This window comes from Enhydra lutris, unplaced genomic scaffold, assembly GCF_002288905.1.
Source record: "Enhydra lutris kenyoni isolate GAN:26980312 unplaced genomic scaffold, ASM228890v2 scaffoldscaffold56, whole genome shotgun sequence".
Lineage (NCBI taxonomy): Eukaryota > Metazoa > Chordata > Mammalia > Carnivora > Mustelidae > Enhydra > Enhydra lutris.
In genome coordinates this window covers 3,601,185-3,616,817 of record NW_019154140.1, presented here as the reverse complement: position 1 = coordinate 3,616,817, position 15,633 = coordinate 3,601,185, and the positions used below count along the sequence as shown (strand labels likewise).

The 15,633-nt window shown below is 36.1% G+C and overlaps 1 protein-coding gene across 1 annotated transcript in view; it reads left to right on the top strand.

Moving 5' to 3' along the window:
* LOC111157818 (neural EGFL like 2) overlaps window positions 1-15,633 on the top strand; it is a 334,472-nt gene that overhangs the window by 306,260 nt on the left and 12,579 nt on the right. Inside the window, exons 16-17 of the mRNA XM_022519484.1 lie at window positions 5,810-5,950; window positions 14,411-14,604. Coding sequence (XP_022375192.1) covers window positions 5,810-5,950; window positions 14,411-14,604 — 335 coding nt within the window. The remainder of the gene's footprint in view (window positions 1-5,809; window positions 5,951-14,410; window positions 14,605-15,633) is intronic.

The window sequence follows — 15,633 nt, the reverse complement described above, 5'->3', positions numbered from 1 at the left end:
GGGAAAGAACACTGGACTTGGCCATTAAGAGTGTTTGGGTCTGTTGTGTGAGCTTGGGCAATGTATTTGTTCTCATGGCTTCTTTGTGAAATAGGGATAAGAATATTTCACATGGTTGTAGTGAGGAATAAATGATATGATGACATTGTTATGTGTTTTATATTTATATGTATTAATGCTTTTTTAGGAGCAGTCATTAACTTCCTGATTATGAACTATAAAGTAATGAAAATAATTTTCACTAAACCTGCAATGTTATCACCCAACTTGTGAAGAGGCTTTTATGCTTTTATGGTTCTCAAAGTTTATTTACGTATTTTGCCCTGTTTTATTTTAAAAAAATGAATATGAAAAAAGTCTTATGAAATTTTGGACAATATTTTATATCCAGATCTGGTATAGTTATTAAAAACAACACAATGCTCAGAAGAGTTTGCATTCCTTGAACACTCACATCTAAATATTAAAAGCAGACTCCACAGAAGCTCAACAAGAGACAGAGGGGAATGACCTTGTGATTAAAAAAAAATGCTGCAGATAATCTAGAAAACAAATAATCCACATGTGGGTAATCAAGAGTTGATTAATTGTTTTCAGGATGTTTAATTGCCTGCTGTTTATCAATATAATTTAACTACCAGTGCACAGGACAGTGATATAAATAGTCCAACTACTATTTTTTATGACAAATGATGTCAGGTTTTTATTAATGATAAAGAGGATGAAAGACAGAACTCTTACTGTTAGACTTTGTCATTAAAAATAATGTGCTCACTTTAAAGAAGAGCTGGATTTTCTTTTCTTCTGTGTAGAGTAGCAACTAATCAGTTTCCTCTTAGCTTAAAAGAGAGCAAGTTAAACTAATGAGCAGAGTCTGTCTTAGGCATGGATGATTCTAGATATTTGCACATTTTTATTCTTAGTTATGTTGTTATGACAGAAATAACTTTTTGATAACAAAGTTACTTATCACTCAAGTGTCTCACCCTGTAACTATATTTAATTTTACAAGGAAATAATTTGTCATTGTTTGAAGTGACCCTTTAAATGCTGATGGCAACAGCCATTTTCAGTTGAAAACAGTGGTCCATGTGACATTCTAGAAGGCATCCATTCTTGTGTTGTCATACCTCAGGGAGACAAAGAAAACAAGACACTGACATGTGTGAGCTTTTTTTTATTCATATCTTTTTCTTTCTTGTTTTTCTGCTTGTTGGTTTGTTTTTAATGATTGCCTCAAAAGCATATGTGCTGTCTAGAAAATCTATCCTCAACAGTGCCTTCCACTTTTATTATCTAAGTCGATTTTGATCCCTGGAGTATGACTACTGTTCATGACTGCTGTTGGATGGCTAAATATTATTTGGAATTTGAATTCTCTGTGCTCTGGGACAGCATTTTAATATCATCACTAGCTGACTGTTCTAAATGTTGCTACTGCGGGAGTTTTAATTGTCCTTAGGGAATTAGGAACTGGTTCCTTTCTAAGACAGAATATGTAATGAAATCACAGGTTTTCATAAAATGTATTTTTAGTTTTCTATATAATGTACCTACAGAGTACAAAATTAAGGTCCTTATAATCAAGACTAAATCATATGAGCTTATACATTCTGTACTATTCTTTTTGAAAACTTTTATTCAGTTCAGAAAGTAATTTGTTCAAACATGGTAGTTCTCTCTTGGAATGAAATAATAACATTTTTCTCTCCTCGGTCTGCTGTTCCCTGTGAATCTAACTCAATTAGATAATGTAAAGTTTGGGTTTTAACTGACCAGAAGAAAATACTCAAGAAACGAGTTCTTTGAAATTTTGTCTTTACTGTTTTCTATATAAAGCATAATATATGCATATTTGAAAATGCACACAATATGTGTGTCACTGATAATGTTAAACATAGTATTATATTCAAATGTGTGTATAGATAAAATATACTTACTTCTTAAATTGTGGGTCATATTTCCATTCTTCACTTACTAAATATTTACTGAATAACTGAGAACATATATACCATCAAGTAGCTTACATATAAAGCTGTTTGTTTTAGCTTTGGCTTTAATTAAAACCATGAGCCAAACAAACATGCCTTCTGGTGGGAAGTGCATACTTTGGTGATTCAAGCACACTTATTTTCTGCTGATTTTCACCAAAGCAGAAGAGTTTGCATACACAAATCAATATTAGCAGGAACATGAAAGTGTAAAATGAAGTACTATATATTATATTGCCTGGCTAGTTTTTCTTCACTATCCTAAATAATAGCAAGTATATAATTTGAAGCATGACATAGACATCCTAAATATTTTATAAATTGAGTCCTATTTTAAATGAACTAAGGTATTTCACTACATGAGGAAGTACTCACCACATCCTTCTGAAATGTGAATAATTGCTCCATACTGTATATTGTTGTTTTCAAAATTTTAATCACTTATATACCAACTTCATCATTTTTGTTATATAATGTTTATACCATCATTTACTTAATATTGTTTCTGTAATGTCTGTCACTTTTTAAATGTAAATATAATTTCACTACTGTACTAGTCATATCACTTGCTATAAATGGAAATAATTCAGAAATATAAATACCTAGCCATTAAAATCATGTATTATCAGGCACCTGGGTGGCTCAGTGGGTTAAGCCTCTGCCTTCAGCTCATGTCATGATCTCAGAGTCCTGGGATCGAGCCCCGCATTGGGCTTTCTGTTCAGCAGGAAGCCTCCTTCCCCCTCTTTCTCTGCCTGACTCTCTGCCTACTTGTGACTTCTCTCTCTCTGTCAAATAAATAAATAAAGTCTTTAAAAAAAACATCCTGTATCATCACCTAAATAACATGACACTGGTGGCAGATCTATGACATGTTGGGAAACACTGTCCTATGTGATTGTAAATTCAGATTTTTATAAATTAAATTCTCTTAAAATAAAAGACAGTTTAGATGTATATTAATCTCAGTGAGGCAGAAGTTATTTCTGGTTTGTGCATCCTTGTTTCCCAGCACTTAGTACTTGCTTGGCACATAACAGGCATTCAATAAAAATTGAATGCAAGTTAATGAGTAGTACACATATTTGCATATTCATCATCTAAAATACTTAGTAGTAATAAATAATAACACAAACAGGAAATGAAAATACATTTTTCAAAAAAGGAAAATACATTTGTCCAACATGCATTTGTATTCCCAGTCTTTAGAACACGAAGTAATATAATATATTCTCATTAAGCTTCAGTGAGCGTATTTGTAACGTAGGAAAGGGTGCTGCAATGTAGGAGAGAGAAGTGGGCCCAAGGCAGTAAGGAGTGGGTCTAGCGATTGCAAAGAGGGAGGAGAGAAAGTAAGTCAGAAGTAAAAATTGAAATACATATCTATGTCATGAGATCCAAGCTAAGCCCGCAACTGTGTTCAGGCAATAAAAAAGGACTAAATTAAAGGCTAAATATACATGTGAAAGTTGTTTCAGTGGAGAAGGCTCTGTTCCATTAATAGTTACTTGCAAATCACCAATACTAATGACCAGATTCTTCTAAAACAAGATACTTTACAACTTCCCCCTCATGGCCTTTCTTCCAAGAAACTCACTTCTAAAGCTGAAATCCCAACCTGTTTTCTTTTGTCCATGTAGTTAAAAAATGACATAATCAATTTTCTGCATCATTTGGGTTAGAAGAAAAGACTGTATTAGCTGAAATGAGCATAGCATTTTAGCCCCATTTATAATAGGAGATTCATCAGTTAGGGAGGCTCCTGAAATACAAATAAGCTGTTTCATAAAGCCTAGGAGGCCTCAGTAAATGGAAGCAATCCACATCAGCTACTTGTCAAGAAGTCAGTGGTTAGCTGATTTGACCACTAACAATTATTTTGACAGTAGGAATTACTGACAGTAGGAACTAACTCTTCAGAAGAGGAACTACAGAGGCAAAAGATTTCTTAGTTCAGAAATGATGTTAAAATTTTGCAATGATATAAAATATATATATGTATGTATATACATATATATAGTGTGTATATATATATATGTGTGTGTGTGTGTGTGTATATATATATATATACTTATTGCCTAATCTAAGAGAATGGTTTACACCTTGTTTTAGTGAGGGGATTCTGGGCTTGTCAAGAAATAAATGAGGGATGGCTTATTTCTCTTTAAAAAAAAAACAAAAAACCAACAGTGTATTTATTCAAAAATTGTGTCTCTTTCAAAATCAAATAGAGAAAAGGCAAAATTTTAAAAAGAAAATGAAAGGAATATATACTTCCAAGAATTTAGAGTTAAATGGGATGGAAGTAGGAAGGAAGTAGATTCTGTGGAGCTGAAGTGGACGGTCTTCAGCTGAGAGAGGACTCTAAAATGCAGGCCTTCCCTTCAACACGCGGGACACTGTCATGCCTGGTCACTGCAGCAGGCACTGTGATGCAGGTGGGGCAAGTATCTAAGAAAGGGCTATCCTACATTGGTGAGTAGAATTTTCAGTCGTGGCATACAGCTGTCAGGATGGAAGTAGGGTTCATGTGGATATTTCCGCCGCCAGGATTTGCTGTCATCTCAGCATTTAGCAGAGTCTGAGTCAGTCAGAGCACCAAGCAGAAGGGGGCATTCTGTAAGGCAACTCCAGGAATTACTTTTTCCTCTGTGAGCAAAGGAAGAGACCTGGATTGATTTCGGATGTTCTCATCATTAACAGACTTACTGAATAAGCCCATAGTATCAGATAAGATTTTTAAATGGCAGCATGCAAAAATCTGACCCAAAAAGTAGAATAAAAGGCTCACAGTATTCAGGAGTAATAATAAACCATTGGAGGAAATGTGTGAGACTGAAGATACATAGCTCTCTTTGTTTAGACAATTTTCCTGATTTCAGCCTGTGTCGGCTTCTATGAAGGAACACACACATGAAAGTCAGGCAACAGTGAACTTTTAGGTGACCTTGGTTAAATCCCATAATTTTCTTTTGCCTCATTCTTCTTCCATATGTTCAATAAGCAATCTACCTGGCAAGGTTTTTTTGGTTTTGTTTTGTTTTTTGTTTTTTTGGGTTTTTGTTTTGTTTTGTTTTGTTTTTTGAGGGTTGAATGAGGTAGTATATGTGAAACCCATTAAAAATTGACATAAATGGTATATATTCTTGAAAGTATTAAACATGTTGCTATTGCTACTGGAGATGAATGAAATTTTAGTCAGGTGGGTAGGTTAGGTTTATAGTAATAAAAGACCCTAAAAAAAAAATAAAAAATAAAAGACCCTAAAATCTCAGTGGCTTAAAGCAAAATGCCTGATTTCTTGCTCATATTCCATGTCCATCAACTAGGGGAGGACTGTGCCCCATATCACCCTCACTCAGGGACTCAGACTGATCTTTAGAGCCCCTGGGGACTGTCGGTCATTGTGATGGGGAAGGGTACATGTGAATCACAGGCTGCCTCTTAATGTGACACATGCCACTTCCTAATGGGCTTCATGCATTCATATGGCAATCCTAGCTTGTGTCCAGAAGAAGAGCTAGAAATACATGGTGAGCAGCACTAATGACCCTCGTAGACCATTTCTTTTCATTTTATCCGTTTTTGATGACTTTTGCAGAGAAGCCATCTAGCTATTTCTCCTGTTACTAACACCACTACCTTCTTTCTGTATAGCTTTCAACAGCCAAGTAGACTTTCTTGAGTTTCTGTTTCCTCAGTTTTAAGGATTTGCTGGCACTAAAACATCTAGTAGCTCTCTAGCAGAATATTTGAGTTTGGGGCAGAGGAAGGCAGCAATTGTATAACATCCCGTTTTTGTTTTCTTTGCCAAACAGACATAGATGAGTGCTCTGATGGCTTTGTTCAATGTGACAGTCGTGCCAACTGCATTAACCTGCCTGGATGGTACCACTGTGAGTGCAGAGATGGCTACCATGACAATGGGATGTTTTCACCAAGTGGAGAATCTTGTGAAGGTCAGTATAAGGAAAAGAACTAGAGCTTAAGAACGTCTTTTGAGCTTGAAATATATGCAGTAAGGTGTAAATAGTAGACATTGATGTAATGTTTAAGTTACGGGTGATTTTTGCTGTGTGTTTGTACAATGATGATTGGGAACATGTTACAATTGAAACTTTGCTTACTAATTATGATAATTAATTGACTTTTAGATATTTAGAATTTGTGACACTAAACTGGTTCTCCAGATATCTGCAACTGTTAAAGGATGTTTTTAGAATGAATAAACCCATAGTATCACATTTTTAAATGGCTGCAGGCAAAAAAGCTGACCCCCAAAAGAGCTAGAAAAAATAGATGAGGCAAGCACAATAGAAGAAAAATAGAGAGAGAGAAAATATGATAATGATATGGCCACGGATAATATTCACAGTACATGCTACACTGGACTATTCCTAACCTATCACTTGGCTGGCAAAGTAAGAACTGTTTAGTGAATGTTGGACATGATCCCTGCTTCAGAGGAGATTTCAATCTCATGGGAGTAGAAAATTTAATCAGTTCATATATAATTACTTACCATTAATTTTGAATTATTTTCAGTCAATTGACAAACAACTCTGCCCCTCTATATCCCCTATTAAAGGGCATGACTTTTTAGAAAGCAGGCAGGCTATTACAAAGACTCATGAATAATTGCTAGGGAAACCACCCACACTGAAAGGATTTGCCCTCAGATGTTTGTTACAGGAATCCTCCAGAAGTTATAATTTTCTCCATTTGTATTTACACCTTTATAGATAACAACCTGAGAGAATAATGTGACTAAAATGACACAGCAGTGAAAGCCTTGGAGAATCCAACTTAACACTACTTGACACCTAAATGATAAGGTGTCTTTTATTCTTGGACCTCAAAGGGTTTTCACACAGAAAAATAGTGAAGCAGACTAGGGTGATAGATGTTTCCAGTGCGCTTTGCACTTTGCTTGCAGCTGCAGAGCTCTGGGCCTTAAGTAGAGGGATCTTCTGAATTTTCTGTATTGGAATGGAAATGCTGTTGCCTTACCAGGAGCTAAAACCTGGCTTTTGCAAATAAATGCTGCACTGTGGTCTGAGGGCTTTGCTTGGCCCTCCTGAACACCTCAGTAGAGAATGCGAGCGCTGCAGAATCCTGGGCCGCCTGGAACCATGGATTGCAAGTCAAGAGACAGATCAGACTGTGATTTTGCACTTCCCTGATAAACTACTTTTTTCATGAAGTCTACTTTTTTTTAAGTGCTACCTTTTTGTTAAGATTATCTTTTACTTTAAGTTATACACACAAAGAATAAATATAAGCTGATTATAAATAATTCAGGTTGATGAAGTTCTAGAACCTAGGTGAGGTTCGGTGGGCTGAGGTCCGGAGCCGATGACCAAGAAAGAATTCTTGAGACATCTTTGGTGCAAAATGGTGGTTTATTAAAGCACGGGGACAGGACCCGTGGGCAGGAAGAGCTGCTGCCCCGGGTTGTGAGGGATGGCAGGTTATGTACCCGGCGGTTGGGGGAAGGTGAGGGAAAGGGAGGTTTCAACGGAGTTTTCATATGCTAAAGAGGGCCTACAAGGTGCCGGGATACCGGAGGCCTTGCGGCTTGATCAGTGTTGTCTTTTGGCAAGCCATTCACATTTCTGCTATCAAGCGTCTTTGTTAGTGAGATTTGGGTTTAGAAGAAATTTAACTTTATTTAGGGCTGAGGAACTCAGTTATTTGCCTCTGGAAATTTGTGCTATTGATAGGTAACTTCTTTGTTTGTAGATCTCTAGGACATTTGTAAACCAAGGGAGACTGTCTTGCAGGATTGTGATCTCTGCAAGTTAACTATTTGTTTCTTACGGCGGTCAGGGGTGCCTGAGGAATGCTACACATATTACTGAGGGGGAGCGGATGGAGAGGGGGTGCAAGGTGCCAGCTTTTGCTTTGTCTTCAGCCAGCCTCCTGCTCCCTTATCACAGGTCACACACAAATACATAGATTAAAGCTGAAAATGCATCTTAATTTTATCCCTCCCCTTCCTCATCTGTTCTTCCTCCCCAGGGGGAACCTGTGTTTAGTTTTGCTCACTACCCTAGTACACCCTTTCCATGCATTGGAATGTGAAGAGAAAAAACACATACCTTTTCTGACTATCTCACTTTACATTTGCAGTGGCACTCACTATCTTTGAAATTTATAACTGCAAATCTCAAGAGGGCTGTATTAGTTATCTATTGATGCATAACAAATTACCCCCAAAACTTCGCAGCAAAAAACAAAAGTTCTCTGACAGTTTCTGTGGGTTTGGAATCTGTGGATAGCTTACCTGGAGGCCTCTGGGTCCACAGCTTCTCACGAGGTTGCAGTCAAGTTGAGGGGAGTAGGACTCTGCTTCCAAAATTGCTCATGTAGTTCTTGGCAGGCCTGGTTTCCTACAGGCCCCAAAGCATAGTTGCCCAGACCAACATTTTGGAGTCACTGTTTCTTTCCTTTGTATTTCATATCGAGTATATTAACAAGTCTCATAATTTTGATTTTCAGAATATATTTCCAGTCTTACCACTTCTCACCATGTGTGTTGTTACCATGTTGGTCTAAGCCATCATTATCTTTTGTCTGGACTAGTGTCACTTTCTCCAAACTGGTCTCCCTACTTCCTCCCTTGAATCCCTTAGAGTCTTTTTTCTCTAACACTAAGGATGACTTCTAAAAGTCAGAAGTAAGAGCATGCTCCAGTTCTGTTCCAGTGCCTGGAGCCTTTTGATCTCTCTTCAGAGTAAAATCCAAGACCCAACAATGGCTTATAAGAGTCTACATGACATGAGTATTTGGCTTTCTTGCCATTTCACAAATATACCAAACTGGTTCCCTTCTCATGCACTCTTCTTTTTGTTGTTGGAATGTCTTTTCCCCAGATCTTTGCATTTGTCTTTCATATGATTCAGATTTCCTCCAAAATGGCTTCTTTGGGAGTTCCAACTTAAATAACATACTTCTCTGACACTCTTCATTTACCTTGCTTCATTTTTCTTCATAGAAATTATAAGTTCTCCTGAAATGATTGTATATTTTTTGCTTACTTGTTTATTATCTTCCATAGAATCTTCTATATGACATCTATGAGATTTTTTGTGCTTGCCTAGGACAGTGCTTGTCACATAGTAGATAATATGCTCATTTGTCCAGTGAAAAAGATTGAGATGGATAAAAATTGAGAGAGATACAAGGATACACATAATATTTAATCACAAGTACATTAGGAATACAACCTCTGTTAGAAGTAGACATATAATAGGATATATAGTAGAGATAGTCCTATGTTAGAACTAAATATATAAAATAGTGATCAGGACAGAATAACAAAGCATAATCAGTACACTCACAAGTGTTCAGAAAGAAACAAGGAAAACTAAACTAGGCATTAAAATAACAAATGATAAAGATGAGGATGGGGAAATAAAGGATTGTATGAGATGTTTATGCAAAACAGACTTCAAGGAAATTCTTTAAACATGGAAACAGCTGGAGATTTTTTTTTTTTTTAATACAACTCTGGAAAGATAATTCTACTATTATCTTCCAATAGAATTTTTAAGGATTATCAGAGAACCTACAACTTTTTCAGAAGATAATGTGCTCTGATAGAAGCCTTAAAAAATGTTATAAAAAAAGGCTAAAATGCTTCTTCTAAACAACTATCCATTTGCTAAAATTTCAGTGATTTGTAGAATTGTAATATTAGTATTTAGAAGGATACAGTTTTAAGAGTATGATTATATCTGAGCAGGTGCCATATTTCTGTTGCTAAAAAAAAGGCATTTCAAAGTGGACAAAGTCACAGCAGTAGGTTCACAATTACTCTGAAGACATGCATAAATATATTTGAAGACATGAATAAATAACTGTGTACTGTTTCACCACTTTTCAGGCTGCAGTTGAATAACCTACAACATACATGTTGATAAGCTGCATTCATACAAATTATATGCTGTTTTGGTCATCCATTTATTTCAGAGGTATAGATATTCAATTCCCAGATAATGTGCCTGAGTACCATTTTCCTTTTCCATGTCATCATTTGTACTATGCCTGGAAATATGTCTCTCTCTGAGAATAAAGCCCAGTATTTTTTTACATAAGAATATTTTATTTACATGCCCACTCTCTCACCCCTCCATTGCTTTAATTTCTGGATTATTTCTATGCGTGGTGAGGCTTTTGAGCTTGTAAGACCAAAAAAGAAACAGTGTTTATAGGATAGCATTTAGTATGATGCTCAAGCCAAATATTGTAAATTCTTGACCTAAATCAAGAAGAAGGACAAAAATGGAAAAATGAAATGAATCCAGCTTACCTCAACAAGCAGTTACTGAATCCATGCACAGGTACCTTCAGGTATTTGCCAGGCATCTGCTGCACAGAAACATAAAGGAGGTGTGGTCTCTGCTCGCAGCCTGCGGAAGAGATGGAATATGTACCACAACTGTCATACAAGATATAGGGACTTTCTTAATAGAGGAGAAAGCTATAAGGCTGAAAATAATAAATACTTGAGAAAAATATAAATGTAGAGCTGTTAGGAAACAGAAGAAGAAATGATTTCCTGCTTGGGCACAAGAAAGGCTTGATTGTCTAGCATTTGTATGAGGACTTCAAGTATGCTGTGATTATTGGCAAGTTGAGAAAGGGAAAGAGAGATAAGCAAAAGAAGTAGCTTTAAATGCCTTTCTAAGAAGTTTGAACTTGACTCCAAAGGACCATTTCTGAGAAAGGAAATGATGAAAATATATCTTCACCAAATCCATATTTGGGCCCAGTTCTATTTTCTGAACTCCAGACCCATATATTCAACTATTTGCTGGACAGCTCTACTTGGAAGCCTGGAAGAAAGCGTAATTCAACATGTCCTAAACTAATTTGTGCCTTTCTTCATCCCGCCATCCTTTTCACTCCACAGCGAAGTCTTGCTCTTCTTTCTTTAAATAGGATCAGCCAAATATTTCCAAGCCAGAAATCTAAACATCATTCAGGACCACCTCCTCTCCCTAATCTTCAAAGCTAACAGATCACTAAGTTGCTTTATTTATTTAATGATTTTTTCTATTTTTGGAAGTTTCTCTCCTGTTTGTTTCTTTCTCTTCATCTCTTCACTGCTAATGGTCAGTTCAGCACTGTACTTAAGAGCACAGACTTGAAGCCTGACTACTTGGATTCTCACTTGGGGTCTATACCTTACTAGACCTAGGGAGAGTTACGCAACATTTCTACGCTTCAACTTCCTGATATAAAATTGGGAGAATAACTGTATCCTTCAGTTGTTGTGAGGATTAAATGAATGATTATGTGAAAGCACTTAGAATCTGGCACACACCAACCAGTAATAAGTATTTGCTTTTATTATATGACCATTGCTTGCCTAGACTACTGAAACAACCTATTAATTGATCTCATGGCTGTAAATTCGAATCCACTGAAATCCTTTTTCCAAAATGAAGTAAAAGGAATCTTTCTTTAAAAAAATCTGATTTTTTTTGCAGTTCCCTAAAATGACATTTTATTGTCTTTATGATGAAGTTCAGATTTCTTTCTTTCTTTCTTTCTTTCTTTCTTTTTTTAAGATTTATTTATGTGAGAGAGAGAAAATGCAGGGGAGGAGCAGAGGGTGAGGGAGAGAGAAACTCAAGCAGACTCTACACTGAGTGTGGAGCCCAGTGTGAGGCCCAATTTCATGACCCATGAGATCCTGACCTGACCTGAAACCAAGAGTCAAATGTTTAACTGACTGTGCCAGCCAGGTGCCCCTGAAGTTCAGAGTTCTTAACACAACTTTTACTTGGGCCCTGAGTACCTCTTCAGTTCACTGTCTAACTACTCTCTTCCTCCTACACATTTAACTCATTCCCTCTAACACATCTTGCTGACTCTAAACTTTGGGTTTTCAAGTACACCTGTACCTCTACCTAGACCACCCTTTCCTTCTCTTGCTTGGCCAAATCTTATTCATAGTTTAATTGCCACTAGAATGTATATGTGGGCAAGAGGAAGATCCAGAAAGAGCTGCCAGTGTGATAGGAAGCAAGAAAATTTATTAGGGAGGGAAAATGAACTATATCAAATGCTGCTGTTAGATCAAGTTAGATCTGAAATGGGACTTGGATTTAACATTATTTCTTCAATAACTCACTAAAGGAGTTATCAGTATTTTTAAAGTTGAAATTTTTATATATCATAGTAGGTTTTTCAAGGCACAATATACACCTCTTGTGTACATTTAATTTAGCAATTTTACCTTATAAGAAAACTCTATGTAACAATGAGTTCCAAAACTCTGTACTACCATTCAATTGAGAGTAGTCTCTGCATTGGGAAACCAGTGTAGATAACAAGCAGGGGATGGGGGGAGATGAATTCAAATTAATTCAACTCCCATTGTATAGCAAAAGATAATCACTGGTTCATAATAATTTTCCGCCTATGCATTTCTCCAGGTATGACAAGTACATATCAACTGATGTTGTAAGTAACTTATTACTCTAATTCTTTATCGTAAACGTGTTTATTTCAGAGCACATGTTCTTTTTGTGGCTGGACACCTCTTCTTCTGAAGCAGATCCAAGGATCCAAGGATTATCTCTGCCTTTAAGAAAAAAATGCATTACCTGACAGCAGAGCTTTTATTTTAAATGTCAAGCAAAATGAAATGATTGTAAAAATACAGTCATTGCCATTAATGGAATAGTATTCAAAGGGTTATGTAGTAAGAAATATTTGTACAGTTTGTGGGCAAAGAGACCAAATAACTATGGTTAATGTTTTTCCTGTGTATTATAGTTCCTAATTGTAAGAATATTTAATAGGAAATGAAGATCAAGTCATCAAATATACCTTATTATTCTGAATAAACCAAATATAGAGCTATTTTATAAAGTTATATAGAATTTCACTTCTTGTTCTTTCTCTAAATAGCATCAGCCAAATTTCTCGGATCCGAAAAAAAATACCTATTTATATATAATGGTTATATATATATATGAGTGTGTGTGTATATATATATATATATACATATATATATATCAATGTACTTTTAAAAAATGTGAAATATATCGTCATGCTGGCTAACAGTTCTGCTTTTGATCATACTCTATAATTATAAACTGTATTATCCTTGACAAATCAGGCTATAATAATGTATTCACTGTAGTTTAACAAGAATCTTTTCAGCCATTGTTTCAATTCATTGGTTTTGTTGAGGTGGAATTGATCAAACTCAAGGCAAATAGAGAGAAATGTATCATGTGGCTTATTTTAAGGAATGCATATATGACAGAACTTAATATTTAATAATTTAAATATGGCTAAAATATAACATTGCCTAGGCCACATCTTCAATAATGTTGAAACCAAACCATTTAAGACAGGTATCCACTAAAGTCTATCTTTTAAAATTTTCTAAGAAAAGCAGTACACAGTTCCCCTGGTTAAAAGCTATCCATTCCATCTTCTCTCTAACCCACTTCTTCTGCTGTGATTTAATTCTTTCTTTCTTGACCTTTACTCAGAGGAAACAGATGAAGTAAGAAATAACTGCTTACTGCCACTCATACAATATCCCTGAAATGTATTTTGGCTTGTGATCTTTAAATTATGGGGATAAATAAAGTGAATCACATCTCTTCTAACGGACCTGATCTGTGGGTCAAGATATGTTTGCTTTTCATCTGTGTGAAAATGCTTTAGGCTGTGATGGCCATTGGAATAGTTGAGGTCAGGTGAGGAATGGGTCATTGCCAGTTGAGTGAGGCAGGAGCCAAAACAATCATCTGAAATGGAAAAGTTAATAATTGGGAGCTGATTTGTGAGAGGGATGGTAATTGCTGGTGGTCAGTTGCCCTCTGTGGGTGGGGGTCAGTCTGTGAGGACAGTATGAAATGCCTGACTGTATGTAAAGAATGCCCCCACCTGGGCCAAACACCTGGGCTTACGTGGGGGTGACAGGTGGGTGCTTGAAACTGAGTAAAATGCCTTGAGGGCCCCATGCCACTTCATCTACCACCCAGAAAGGATTTGGGGTAAACACTGAGAATGGTTTTCTGAATACGAACTCATAGGCACTTTAAGAATGTCAACTGCTACTGTTTTTTGTTTGATAAATTGAGTTCTGTTCTTACTTTCAAAAAATATAAGTGTTCCATAAAGCCTGATGGTATTTACAGAGATATAAAACTTGAGAATCTAGCCAAGGTTATCTGGTGTTTGAAGTCAAGCATGATAATGTTTTCCTGTGAAATCCCTAGATCATTAACATTGCTTTAGTCAGCATTTAATAGGAAATGCATGCCAGTAAGATGAGAATTAATTTACAGTTGAATGCTTTGTGTTAGAGACAACGTGCCTGATTGCAGCTGTTTGAAACCGAACAGATTCTAAGCACATTGCCTGCTGCCTTTTCTTGGCTGTAGATATCGATGAGTGTGGGACTGGGAGGCACAGCTGTGCCAATGATACCATTTGCTTTAACTTGGATGGTGGCTATGATTGCCGATGTCCTCATGGAAAGAACTGCACAGGGGACTGCATCCATGATGGAAAAATTAAACACAATGGTCAGATTTGGGTGTTGGAGAATGACCGGTGCTCTGTGTGTTCATGTCAGGTCGGTATAAATAAAACACTTTAATCATTTTTATTGGGATGTAATTTGCATATGTTTAAAATGTACAGCTTGATGAGCTTAGACAAATGCATGCATCTACTTAACCACTCTCACAGTTAGCACAAAAGGACATTTTCATCTGCTCATAATGTTGTCTCTGTCCTTTCTTAGTCCCATACCGTCAGCCTGAAGGGTACACTGATTTGGTTCACTGTAGGTTAGATTTGTATTTTCTAGAGCCTTCTATAGTAGGTAGTACATATAGTACATAACTTTTTTTGTCTGACTTCTTTCTCCCAGCATTGTTTTCAACATTCATTTATATTATTTTATAATATAAAATATTTCCTTTTATTGCTGAATAGTATCCATCCTATGGAAATGCCACAATGTGTTTATCTGCACATGTTGATAAAACTTTATCGCTAACTATGCTAGTGCTTCCAGAGGAGCAATATCATATTTGAATGAATGTACAAATGAAACCAGAATGGACATACTTTGGCCTATGAGTGAAAATAATCTATTTAGAATGGGTTTCAGTTTTAAAGGGGTGTTCCACTTTATTTACCCAGTCGATAAGAGTGACTTAAATTATAGTTAGATAAATAACACTCTGTATGAAAGACTCAATTATTATGAAAGAAATTGATAACAGTTTGTACACAAACTTAAGGTCTAATTTATTCCATGAATTTAACAATAGGTAAAGCTTGTTGACTAACTACTAAATACAAACACACATGCCCTCACACAAAACAACATTTAGGTAGTAATCTAATTACTACACTAATAAACAAGTACATGTATATTTACATATGTGTTATCTACAATCATATACACATAAGGACTGCGTAGTGGTTATTTCATGTGGGTCATTTCTGAAAATTTGCTGGTCAAGCAGTGTTTGGAAAGGAAATTGGAAGTTCTCTAGCTTGGGTAATTTCTGTGTGTTAGCTACAAAATGTAACTAATTTTAAATCTATTACATTGAGAAATGGAGGCTTTTGGTAACTGCTTTCTTCTTTC